The sequence below is a fragment of the Arachis hypogaea genome, chromosome 2 (genome assembly GCF_003086295.3).
Source record: "Arachis hypogaea cultivar Tifrunner chromosome 2, arahy.Tifrunner.gnm2.J5K5, whole genome shotgun sequence".
Classification (NCBI taxonomy): Eukaryota; Viridiplantae; Streptophyta; class Magnoliopsida; order Fabales; family Fabaceae; genus Arachis; species Arachis hypogaea.
The window spans coordinates 94737347-94751320 of record NC_092037.1 but is presented as its reverse complement, the minus strand read 5'-3'; the positions used below and the strand labels follow the sequence as shown (position 1 = coordinate 94751320).

Here is a 13974-nt window from a genome sequence, read left to right as displayed (position 1 = left end):
TAATGATGTAAAATTATATTTAATAGTATAAAATTATATTTTTTTTGTTGGTTAAATACTGACTAAATTTTAATAAAAGTGTTACTCCTTAGACTTTTTTTTAATTTAATAAAAAAAATACGTGAATAATTATATCTCTAATGTGTATCTTAACGTAAGAATATTTTTAAATTTATATAATTTTAATTATTGTATAAGTCTTCTTTCACATTTTCTTTGTCTTATACTAAAATTTTTTATTTTAAGATTAATGATAATTGAATAATAAATTTTTAGAAACAAAATAAATAAATACCTTATTTTATTACTATTACAATTTAGGAATACTGCTACATTACTCTTCCAAAATCAATAAAGAAAAATAGGAACATGCTACATTTATGAGACTTAAAACAAAACTAGGGTAACAATAAGATTTAAAACTAACATTCATGAAAAAAATAAAAATGAAATCCCTCATAAACTAACTTGAGATTAAAAATCACAGAAAACTACTATAGACCATGAATATTTGTATTTATTGCCAAAGATCCAAACTCTTACTAAATTTTCATGATCTCTCAACCTCTTTTTTTATGTTACCTAAATTATTTTTTATTAATTTAATATTGACGATAATTAATTATAACAGGAGTACATAAGAATCGGAATACATAAATTTAACTATAAAATTTTTTTTAGTTTTTTATTCTCTGCGATGGATTTTTTCCCTTCTTTGGCGACAGTAACTAGTATCATCAAAGAGGCCATACAGTAGTGAGGAAGTATTAGATGTTCATGTTATTAATCTGTTCGAAAGTGTTCTTTCTTGTGGTGATAGAACAAGAATTCACAACTTGAATAGCAGATAATGGTGGCCTCTGTCTGACTTCTAAAAAGTTAAAGTGTTCAGAAAAAGTATGAACGATATTAGATGCTTATTCGATATAAGTTATCAACTCCTAATAACTACGTATAAAAGTATGCTAGAACTACTAAATCAGCTAACACCTATGCGAAGTCCTCCTGTTCACTGGAGGAATGCATAGACATAGGAGCAGCAAATCGAACAATCCATGCATTTCGGGTTTGAGTTGTTTATACATGTTCTGTCATTCAACTAAGCTTAGGAGTTTATTCTTCAATGATATCAAGTACCAACCATATTCTACTAATGTGTTATCACTTTCAAGTAATAAGCAGCGACTAAAAAGTATTAACGAGAAAAAGCTCAAGAAAGTGCAGAAATATAAGATATAACAGAAATATATCTTCTCAGGGCCACTACTGTTCATTAATGTTGAAAAACTATAGCAAAAGTAAGGGGATAATTCATCAACAGAAAATTTAAATTCCACAACAAAGACTGAGTATATAAAATACAAAAATGAACTACTTGTCATTTATAATTATGCCTCCCTTCGCACAAAATAAAGCTTGCCCATAATATGAAGGACGGCAACAAATGCAATGAAGCCAATGCTCATTACAAGAACCACATTTAGAGAGATCTTGAGCCCTGGTCATCATTAGTGTAGAATTGAAGCATAGTTCCGGGTGCTCCACCGGAGGCACCACCGCTGGTTGCTCTCCTTCTCCTCGAGCTAGCAGCTGCTGCTGCACTTCCTCTTGGGGGAGCTGTTCCTCCTAAAGCATTTTTCTATAACTTACATTCAAACAACGATAATGTTAAAACTAACATCTTAACGTAAATATCATCTTAAAATCAATAGACACAAATTTAGTTTCTCATAAATTACACACTACCGCCACACAATAAAGAGACATAAATAAACTCTGAAAGGAATTATAAAGTATGGAATAACAATAAATTAACCACATAACGAACATAAAAAAAGATTTGGCAGACTAATATTAATTTTGATTTCTTATCCTTCTCCTTCAAGTTTACTAATGTTATTAGAATCTTTGCTAGAGTGCTGCACCAACCATATATAATATGATGGAATCAACTAGTCACATGTAAGTTTGAAATCTAGAACCATGGTTCTAAATTGCGGTTGCAATGTGAATACTGTGATTGCAAAAACTTGCATAAGAAACGCAACTGTGCTTCTGTAATCACAACAATTCAAAACCCTAATTCTAAAAGCAAAATTCAAGATCTAAAAATTAAGTTCATGCAGAGATCAAGTAATCGATTTTTGAACTAGCAATCGATTTTTAATATGGTATATTATTATTTTATTATAAAATTTAAAATTTAAAAAATAAAATTTATTTACATATTGTTTACTATTTCAAGCTGTGATATTAATGATTTGATAAATCAAAAGAAAAAAAAGTAAAAGTTGAGAGAAAAAAAGTTTTTTTCATTTTAAAAATTTTAAATGAATGAAAAATTTTGTAATTTTTTTTTGTGACTGAAAAATTTTGTAATTAACCTTATGTATTCTACTATAATTAATTAATAATATTAATATTAAACTAATAAAAAATAATTTAAATAACACCCTCTCGTAAGTCAGTTTAAGTTCTTTTGAATCAACAAAGGATGACTTTGATGAGGATAAAGTGAGTCAATCTTAAGAGAATTTAAATCTTTTGCTGAAAAATATGTTTGTTATTTTCTTTTAAACACCTCTCTTTCATAATGAATGAATATGCTATAAATTTTAAAAAAATATTAAAAAAATTTTAATTAATATTATGTACTTTTTTATGTACTCCTACTATAATTAATTATTGTTAACATTAAACTAATAAAAAATAATTTAGATAATACCTTATTCAAAAAAGTTTCACAAAAGTATGGGATGAAGACAAATAAGATCATTTGATTTACATGTTTCAAAATTTTTAAATTCATCATATTGAAATTTGATAATCCGATTTAAATAAACATTTAAAAATTTGTAATTTTAGTTTAATACAACACTTCTAAAATTGTACCGTTTCAGTTTTTGCATTAAATTAGACGGTCAAATTTATATTTATAAATTATTTCACACTTAGATATAATATCTTAATAATTCATAAAACTAAAAAATACCAATTTTAACACAATAAAAAAATTTTGTGCATGCAGCCCTAGTTTTTTCCTTTTCATTATTTGCTTTTAATTTTATTATTGTAATCCCAGTCCTTAGAATAGAATTCATCATTTACTAATTCAATTTAAAGCGTAGAATATATGCTCTTGTCTTGTTAAGTAAAAAAAAAAAACATTTATTCATCATGATGAATTATATAAGTGACTAATATGTCAGAACTTAGAAGAGTAAAAATATTACCGTAGTAGCTACAAGATTAGCTAAGTTTAATTTTCCATTATTCTTGAGAACTTGCTTTAAATGAAACAGTAAATTTCGTTGTAAGAACTTCAATTTACATATTCATACATAGTATCAGATATAATTATTCATATATTTTTAACTATTAATTTAAATTTTTAAAATAAATTATTTTATGACGTAATATTAGAATTTTTTTTATAACTAGAACGTCTAAAATTTCATTATTCTTACCCCCAAAATATAAAACTTTAAGCATAAAGCAAAAAAATAAATTAAAAAAAAAACTATACAAAATTCATATACTTCAAATCCAAAAATGCTCTTACATAAAAGATCGTGCTAAATATAAATATTCACGTGCTTTTATTTATCAACTTAGCATTTTGGATTAAGTGGTTGTATGAGCACAATATTTGACATATCATCCCCATCAAATTAGTTGAAAAAAATAATCTAAAATAGATAAATACAATACAACAAAGGAATCAAAATGAACAGTGTCTCTCTCAATAAAAGAGGATCACTGGATCAGGGTACTGTATGTGTGCACGATGCAATATAATTGACTGCAAGAAAGAAAGAAAAGAATGGTAAAAAGAAAGTGTGAATGAAATTAATGGGTGAAGTGAGAGGTGGGTCACAAGCATTGATCAAGTTCTGAAAGGGTTAGAAAACAAGATGGTGTCTAAAGCATAACATCTTCATTGTAGCACTGACCCTCCTTATTAGGGTTTTTCATTCATTTTGATTTTTGAAGGCAAAAAGTGTGTGTGTTACAGACACTCCCTCCATTTCCCAGTGTTGGTCTTTTAAATTTGTTGTGTATTAATTAGAAATGGAAAATAATTAATTGACTTAGAATTTTAAAAATAACATAAGCTAAGTAATAAAATAACTAAAATACCTCATAACTACTTTCATATACCCTATAATGAGTGTAACTTAGTAAGGATAAAAATGCCATAAATTTTTTTTTTTTTTTTTTGTATGATGAAGCTTTGAAATGACAATCAATTTAATAAGATAGGTTAAGTTTTTTAAAAGACCCAACATGATGAAACAAATTAAATATTTAAGAAATGTATGTCTTCATAACATTTATTTTAAAAAGTCCCATTAGAATTGATAATTAAACCCTAGATTGAAGCAATAGTAATAGAAAGAACAAAGATTTGATTTGATGGAGAGAAAATTAGAAGTAATGATGAAATGGAATTGTAGTAAAACGAGGAGATGACAGAGACTGTGAAAGCCTCTTAAGTTTGAAAACAACAGATGAATGAGGCAAAGCTAATCACTCCCATGCACACGTCCCTTTCCCTCTCTCTTCCCCCACCTCTGCCGCCTCTGCATTCTCTCTCTCTTTCTCTCTCTATTATACACACACCAACCCATTGGGAATGCCAACATTTTAAATAATTTTTTCTCTTAAAAAGAAAAAAATTGCTACTACTAGCTACTACTACTAAACTTGTCCTATACATACTTACATTGTTTGAAACTTGAAAGAGTAATTCTACTTAGATTTCTAAGAGTAAATTGTTAAAAACGTATTTAAATTAGCAAATTATTGACAACAACATTTTTTTTTAAATTATTTATGAAAATATATTTTCAAAGTGACAATAATTTGTATTTGACAAACTAATTGTGTATTTGATTTGAAATTTTGTGAGAATATTTGTATAAATATTTAAAAAATTGTATGCAAAAAATGAAACCAAAATTTAATCTATAATTTTTTATTTTTTAAAAATATTTTTGGTTATTGATAAAAAAAATACAAAAGGATTCCATTATTTATGAAATCACAAAATTTAAAGGATAAAAAATTCTAAATTTTTAATTATTCTTGCAAAAAATCTCGTTAAAAGTCTTATTTATCTCTAAAACTCTTTAAGAATATATATCTAATGATTGAATATTTTTATTATGTTTTAAAATAGTTTGAGAATAATTTTGTTATTAAAAGTTCAAAAGATATCTTTATTAACAATTTGATCATTTAAAAATATTTTTTTGTGGATTACTCTATTTCAATTAGTCTAAAACTGGTTCATTTTATTTAAAAATTAATTTTTAAATTTAAGTCTTATTATAGAGTTTTTAAAAATTTAAATAAAAAATATTATATATTCTCGTACGTATTATAGACCGATCTAAGCTGAATTGATGTAACATACACATTCTGCTAATAATATATTAATATCTTTTTATTTAGACTTTCTTTATAGGTTGTAGTAATTGTATATTAGTACTTTTTACAGAGAGTTGAGCTATAAAAACTAAAAAGGAATACTTGCATTGTAGACTAGAATAGACTACAATGGTGAGAATGTTGTGCCTAATATACTAGATGCAGGAATTGGAAGATTAAATTTGGATGAGTGGCAATAAAGTAAAATTGTTATAGGCGTTGACCTAAAGGGACAACAATTTCTTGTTTTGACTTATTCATTGTTGTTATATTGGTGTATGCTGTAATTATCTTTTAATTTAATTTGCTGATATAGGACACAAGAAATAGATCAAAGCAAGACACTTCTTTTTCCCTATAAATTTTTTTGGGGACAAGTTATTTACTCCGAGGGAGTTTTAATTTTGTTATAAAACCACTTCTTTCACGACTCTTTAAGCAGAAGTCTGAATTTTTGTATAAGTTTTTTTCTTTTATTTTTATTTATTTTAGGTTAGATTGTTTTTAGAATCAACAAAAATTGAACTCCAAATTTTTAAGTTATAAAAGTTTTGATATTATGTTAAAATTTTTTTTCCAAAAATTAAAATTAATAAAAAGTATTAATTAAGAATAAAATATCTTTTTTATTCCTAACATTTAGGATAAATTTAAAATTTTTTAATGTTTAAATAATCTTATTATTAGATTTTTAATGTTTTAAAATTGTCTTAATATTATCCTATCATTAGAAATCTATTAAGTGAGTTGACGGTGGGACAAAATTAAAAAGATTTTAAAATATTATAAACTTAAATAGGATGAAAATATTGAGGAGACAAAAATGATACATTACTCTTAGAAAAAATACCAAATTAAGTAAATAAAATTAAATTTTAATGGATTGAGCTACATTACAAATTCAAGAATGTTACTCATCACGGAATATTTATAAAATGACTAGCAGATAAACTTTCAAAAAAAAGAAAAAAAAGTGCATGATATATATATAATAAAGTATAAATTATATCTTTTATCTTTAATCTATTGAATTTTTTAATATTTAATTTAAATAAACTTTATTTTTTACTTTAAAATAAATTTTAATTTTATTCTTCAATAATATCAATTTTTTTATAATACATAGTCATTCAATTATTTTTTAATCATATTTAAATAAATTACTCTTAATTACATTATTTTTATTATAAATAAATTTATTTTTTTCGATTTTACTTTTTAATATTTTTACTCATCATAAAATATTAAAATGTTTGTAGGATGGCTAACAAATAAACTTGTAAAAAAGATAGCATAGTACATATATAATAACATATAAATTATACTTTTTTGTCTCTAATTTATCAAACATCTTTAATATTTAATTTAATTAAATTTTATTTTTAATTTTAAAATAAATTTTAATTTCATCTTTTAATAATATCAATTAAGAAATGAGAATTATGTTATTCAATTAAGAAAAATTATTTGGAGTCAACACTCTTTAATCAATATTGTAATCAATATTCATCACTTAAAATTGAATATTAAAGAAAATTAAAATATAAAAATGATAAAAACACTCAAAGTTCAAGCAAAAAGTTATTTAAAAGTCAAATAAAATAAAATCAATTTAGAATATAAAATTTAATATTTAAGTTTTAGTAGTTAAGGTAGCTAGAAATGACAGCAGGTGACCGGTGATAGCTGGCGGTGGAAAAAATTATAGTATTATGAAAAAGAACAAGAAAAAAAAATTAAATAAAGATCCTGATGAATGATTTTTTTTGTGTGTTAGCTAAAATTGGGTGATTATTGTTGTTGGTTCTCTACCGCTACTTTTCAATTAAAATTTGATAAATTGATGGATGCATATGTTTTTTGTTTCCTAGCGTTTATGTTTATAGTTAATTTTACCATAAATATTTTATTTATTTTAAATTTATTTTTATTTAAATATATTTAATTTTATCTTTAATATTTTCATATCATGATATTATTTTTTTTAAAGTTTATAGTTATATCTTTAATATATTATTTAAATAAGAGTTTTTTTTATTTATTTAAATTTTTGTATAGACTTTTTTATTTCATATTTTTTTATTGAAAGATAATAAAAATCAAATTCTAAAACTTTTGATCATAAAAATTTTAATATTATGTTATAATATTATTTTTTAAATTTAAATTGATAAAAAAGACACATAATAATATATTAAAATATTCACTAAAAATACAATTATGACAAATAAAATATTAAGAATAAAATTAAAATTAAAGGTAAATATACTTATTCCAATAAAAGCGATCTGAACTCGTGGATAGCAATAGGTTGAATTTTGAGAAAACTTTGTCGACAAGATTAGTAGTTTAATACCGGATAAGTCATAAACTTTCTTAATAAAGAGTCATTCCACTTACTTCTTTATATTTGGGATTAGGTAATTTTCGGCTAACCTTTTGTATAAAAAGAACTGACTTCTGACAAGTGAAATTATTAAGATATAATAAGTTTTGAGTAGTACTACTTTGTTTTACCAACATGGATCCAAGTAAGGTAATAGATACTCTTAATTTTTATTCAAGATTTTGAGTTTGAATTTTAAAAATAAAAATATGTACTATATAAGATTCCTATTTTCTTTATAAGATCTCACTTAAATTGGGTCAGGTCAACCGGACACCCGCCTATTACTAAAAACAAATGAACTTATCAATACCCAATAAAAAAATGTTGAATCTTAAATAAACTATATTAATAAGATCAATGTTTTTGGTTCATTTTCAATGGATTCTTTTTTACTTATATGCAACTCTTATTTTTAAAAATACTCTCCTAATAACTCATGATTGAATAGTTTGAATGGTGTAGATTTATCGAAAAGCTAATAACATGGTGGCAGATGACCTTATAAACAAGGAATATATTTAAACTTTGCGGTTTATTGTCTATTTTAATGTTCCTATCAAGATTATTTATATAAACCGCAACAAATATATTTGAATTATCTACTTGGCATTGATATTTTGAATTTGTATCCATAAAAATATATTTAAAATATTTAAAAATTTAATAAAAATAATAATAAAAAAATTTATTTTTTATTAGTGAAATTTTTATATTTGACAAACTACTTATACATTTAATTTAAAATTTTATAAAAATATTTGGATAACTATTTAAAAAGTATATATAATAAAGGATAAAAATTTGATGGCTAGATTTTTTTTCTTTTTTTAAAAGTATTCTTAGCCTTGACAAAAAAATCGCAAAAAAATTTAATGTAAAATCACTAAATTTTAGGAATGAAAATATCTCATTCTTTTTATCATATTTACAAAAAATCATATTAAAATTTAATTTCTAAAATATTTTTTGAGAATATACATTTAATGTTAAATATTTTTATCGTATTTTTAAATAATTTAAAGGTATATTTTACGATAACAAAATTTAGGATATTTTTATTGGTGTTAAAATAATTCGAATGCAATTTTAGTGGTTTATTCTTTCTTAAGTGATGATTAGAGATGGATTTCTTTTTCACACCTCACAACACAGTTTTCTTCTATCTCAAGGATTTTTTTTCTATTATAAAATAAAAAAAACTTTGTTTTTCAAAAGAATATTAAAACTTTATATCCCATAATCTAACTTTTTTTTTGAGTGGGGATAAGTTTATTGTTTTTCCAGCGAACTTTAAATTTTTAAGTTTTTCTGTGTTAAAGAACACCATTCTTACTACACTATTGTTGCATGTGACATATACAATTGAATAAATAATAATTTGAACATATGATTTCATTTTATTTTTTTATAAGTTTTTAAGGGTATGTATTTTTTAAAAAATTAATGTGAAAAAGTTATATTTATTGTCTATCTAGTATTCAACTTTTTAACTTTTCTTCTCACTCAAATTAAACCAAATTATATTTTTTTAAATTAAAAATTTTGATCATAATATATATTTTTGAGCAATGCTAGGGGGCCAGCAATTTTTGTGATTGTTAGCCATCAACTAGCCATCAATGATGATTTGATGGTGTGAGATTGGTATGAGATTTCATCCAATGGCTCACCTTCCTTTGCTGGTTACATGCTGGGCAAAATTCAATAAAACTGCTGGCCCCTAGACTTTTCCTATATTTTTTTCCAAATTAAAAGCACATAAACGATTATGAAGTTTAGGAATTTGAAGTTTGGCAAAAGAACGGCAACTTTATGAATTTTATTTAATATTTATTAATTTTAAAAATAATTAATAAACATTAAATAAGAAAAATTTTAATATTTTTGACTAATTTTTTTTATATCAAAGCTCTCCGTTTTCTATAATATAATGGAGTGGTGTGAATCCATATTATCAAGGTATAAGATGAGGTTTGAATAGTAATAATTTGGAGTTAGAAGAAAAAGCATATAGACACAAGAGTGAAGACCAAAAATGGAGAGTAAAGAAGCACTTTTTGTAGGTACATTCTATCCTTTATTACTTAAGTGGCATCTCTCTCTCTTAACACTATATACAACACAGTAATAATAATAATAAGTAGTGAAGAATCATCATCATTCATCAAGATAGAGAGAGGATCAGATCCATAAGAAGTTTATCTGTCTCATCTCCCTCTCTTCTCCTCACTCACTCACTCATCACCACTGATCAGTCAATCCCATCAATCAAATCAGAGAAAGGAAAGCAAGAAAGAAGAATCAAAATAATTAACATTATGTCCGCTTCATCCACAAGTTCCTTTTCACCGGACCAGCAACAACAACTCTCTTCTAACACCGACCAGCTTTGTTATGTCCATTGTAACTTCTGTGACACTGTCCTCGCTGTATGTATTATCATCATCACCACCATCCCCCATAATATAATCCCTTTTCTTTTTCAGCTTCAATTCACTCTTCCTTTTTGTTTAGGTGAGTGTTCCTTGCACCAGTTTGTTCAAAACTGTCACTGTGAGATGTGGCCATTGCACCAACCTTCTCAGTGTCAACATGCGTGGCCTTCTTCTTCCTTCTTCCAATCAGCTTCACCTTCCTCACTCTTTCTTCACTCCTCAAAACCTTTTGGTAATCACCTACCTACCTCTCTAGGGCTTTTAAATCAAATCAATTTGGTCGAATTTTACTTTGTGCATGCAACAACTCATTCATTGACTCGCAAAATATTCTTAAATGAAACTCCTGTTTATAATAGATTAGTTCTTATTAGTCGGATTAAAAAATGCAATTCGCAACCGAAAAACTTTTTAGGGCTTTTATTTTTAGAATTTGTTGCTATTATTTTGTTCTTCTTTAATTTTCTGTATGTCAAGTTCAGTTCTCTTATTTATATATATATATGCATGATGATAACATAGTTTAATTTAATTTTTCAGGAGGAGATTCGAAATGCACCATCATCAAACATGATGATGAATCATCATCAGCTTCCAAACCCAAATGATTTGATGATGAGCAACATTAGAGGAGGATCAATAGATCAAGAAACTCCAAAGCCTACTCCACCTGCTGCTAGACGTGAGAATTTGCTCTTTCATTCTCTCCCTTTTAAAAAAAAAATAATAATAATTCAGCTACACTTATAATCCCAATTTTTTAATTTCAATTTTTTTTCTTAATTCCTGAGGAGTGTGCGGTGTGATCAGAGATTCTTCTGATGATACCACCAAATATAAAAAAAGGCAAAGAAAAGAAAAGAAAAGAAAAAAAAAACACTTTTTTAAGCTCAGATCAGTGATATAGCTATAGTGGCCCTATAATATTAGTGTTGCTATTATTTGACCAATAAAGTGAGAAAACAAAAGTTGTTTTTCCCTATCAAATACTCACTTGTCAATCTCAAAAGTTATTCAAAGGTTTCTATGCATTACTACATACAATTGCCTAAAGAAAGATCAATAATTTTTACGTACCTAGCACAACCACATTTTTCTCATGCTTATTCATTTTTTCTCTCTCTTACTCTCTCTTTTTCCCTTCTTTTCTTGTGCATAATGTTTAAAGTTACCACCAGAAAAAGCATACTTTTGTGTTTCAATTTGATTTGATTTGATTGTTTAAACATTGGACTTCCAAAATTTTCAAACTTAGGCTACTTTTTATATATCTCTCACTTTTCACAATGAAATTGAACTCCTAAAGGGCTTATGAAAGTAATACCTTTTTTTTCTTTTTTTTTTTTTTTTACCCCTTGAAGGTACTGGAATTAATTAGGGTTTTGTTAAGGATATTTTTAACATTTTAAAATGAAATTCATTTTTTAGTGCATTTAAAGTATTGAAAATTAAAATATTAACTAGTAATTTACTTTATCAAAACCTAATTATTAAAGGAATCAAAGCTTGTATAAACTTAATGAAAAAAATTGTGGTCTTTTAAATTTTTTTTTTTTACTTTTAAATGTATGTCTCCTTTGATGAATACATTGAGTGAGACAGAATTCTCCCCCCGGAAATATAGTGCTGAATCCATAGAGAGAGTGTGATTGTTAAGAGAGATACTATACTATAATAATGATGAGGTAATGATATAGAAAGATCAAAAGAGAGAGAGAGAAGGTATTTTATTTTAGGGCCAAAAAGGGTGAGCAATGTGATTTTTAATGTTGGTGTCTGTTTGCCTGTGGCAATGTTGTCCATTGTGTGTTTCCATTGTCCAGCTCCAGAGAAGAGACAGAGAGTTCCATCTGCCTACAACCGCTTCATCAAGTAAGTTTAATTCATTTCATGTTATTATTAGTGACTACTAATTATAAACTAATGATTTGTTACCATTATTATGTTGGTATATATAATTTTACTAAATTTATAATTTAAAGATTTGTAGTTACATCTATATTTTTTAAATATTTTAATTAGGTTTTTATAATTTTTTTTAAAAATACAATAATTATAAAATATTTACTATCAAAATTTTCTACAGTTTATCTTACATCAAACATAAAACAAAAACTTAAAAAATGTGTATTATTTTTTAATAAAAAAACAATTAGTAAGAACTTATTAGTTGAACTTTTTTTATTAAAGACTCAGTTATAAATTTTAAATTATAAAAATACAATTTGATAAAATTGTAAAGTCTCGTGGAATAATTAAGCGAAAAATAAAATGTTTTTTATGATATTAAATATATTAATTATTTTTTTAATAAAAGGTTTTTTCTTTTTTATCTTTAGCAAAGAATATTTATTAGAAAAATCCTATATTAAATACTGGTTATTGTTATGAATCTTTTTCTTATTTATGTTGCTAATTAAATATATGCATGAAATTATTATTCAAATTGCATGATCTTGATTCTTGACACATCATTTGAATTTTAGGGATGAGATCCAACGTATCAAGGCTGGGAATCCTGATATAAGTCATAGAGAAGCCTTCAGTGCTGCTGCAAAGAATGTGAGATCCAAGGAGAATCTTAAATCTTACTCTCTTAGGGGACTTTTTTTCCCATTTTAGATTATTCCCAATGCTTGCGACTTAAACTTTTTTAAAAAAAAAAATTAATTAAACACATATATGACATATCTCTAAATACATCACTTTGTTCCTTATTTTTTTTTTTCAAAAAGATTTTTCTAATTTATTTATGTGTGGGGTCCATATTTTTTCCTTTGTTTCAGTGGGCCCATTTTCCACACATTCATTTCGGACTTATGCCTGATCATCAACCCGTGAAGAAAGCTAATGTTCGCCAGGTACTTTGAAAGCCCTAGATACTGTATGTTAGTATATGTATGGATATATACCCCTTCTTTTTCAGAAAAAATATTTTTATTTTTATTTTTTCAAAAAATCCTCCTAGCACTCCTTTGATGTAGTCATCGAAGTTCTTGGTCGGCCCAACACCGCCATCCTTCAGCATGACCACCGGGTGTGCGAGTTTGAGAGAAATCATGACATAGAAGCGAAAACAGTGACTACTGATTTATAATGACCGTTTTTTTTTATTTATAGTCACGGTGTTAAAATGTGACGAAATATGATAAATTATTCTAATGTATGTTATGCAAATATTTATTATAATCAATTTTTTTATTAAATTTAAGTATTTAAAATAAAAAAGGATAGACAAATATATGCAAAGGAGTCTTCTCTTATTTCTAGGGTTTTTAACTTCAAAATATGTGTTTGTGAGTGTAGGAAGCTGAGGACGTGCTTATGAAAGATGGGTTTTTCTCACCGGCAAATGTAGGTGTCTCTCCCTACTAGAGGAAAAATAAAAGTGATTAATATATTAGGGTTTTGAATGTGTTACTCTCTTGTCCTTAAGTAATATAATGTTGTACTAAGACTTTGTCTTATGCATATTAATGTTGTGCACTTTTGTGTTAGTACTTCTTAGTGTTAAAAGTTGTTAGCAGTTATATATTTTCAAATCATCATGACTAGTTGAAGAGGGTTATATCTGACCAAAGCCTAGGAGTTAGATTAGTTCATCTGAAAATTACTACTATTATTATAATGGTATATTTTCTGTTGAACTGGTCCCCTCATGAATTAATGGCTTATTAATTAATTCGTAATGCAGAAAGTTTACACTATATATTTCCA

General features: G+C 25.6%; 1 protein-coding gene and 1 pseudogene across 1 annotated transcript; one reads left to right on the top strand and one right to left on the bottom strand.

Annotated features, from left to right (window-relative positions):
- Nucleotides 1-1388: 1388 nt before the first annotated feature.
- On the bottom strand, nucleotides 1389-1767 carry LOC112728589 (protein transport protein Sec61 subunit beta-like; annotated as a pseudogene).
- Nucleotides 1768-9859: 8092 nt separating this feature from the next.
- On the top strand, nucleotides 9860-13754 carry LOC112752101 (axial regulator YABBY 1). The gene is made up of 7 exons (XM_025801516.3): nucleotides 9860-10251; nucleotides 10337-10489; nucleotides 10798-10939; nucleotides 12081-12129; nucleotides 12744-12819; nucleotides 13044-13118; nucleotides 13564-13754. The coding sequence occupies exons 1-7, from the start codon at nucleotides 10141-10143 to the stop codon at nucleotides 13630-13632; spliced, it is 675 nt and encodes a 224-aa protein (XP_025657301.1). The 5' UTR covers nucleotides 9860-10140; the 3' UTR covers nucleotides 13633-13754.
- Nucleotides 13755-13974: the final 220 nt, after the last annotated feature.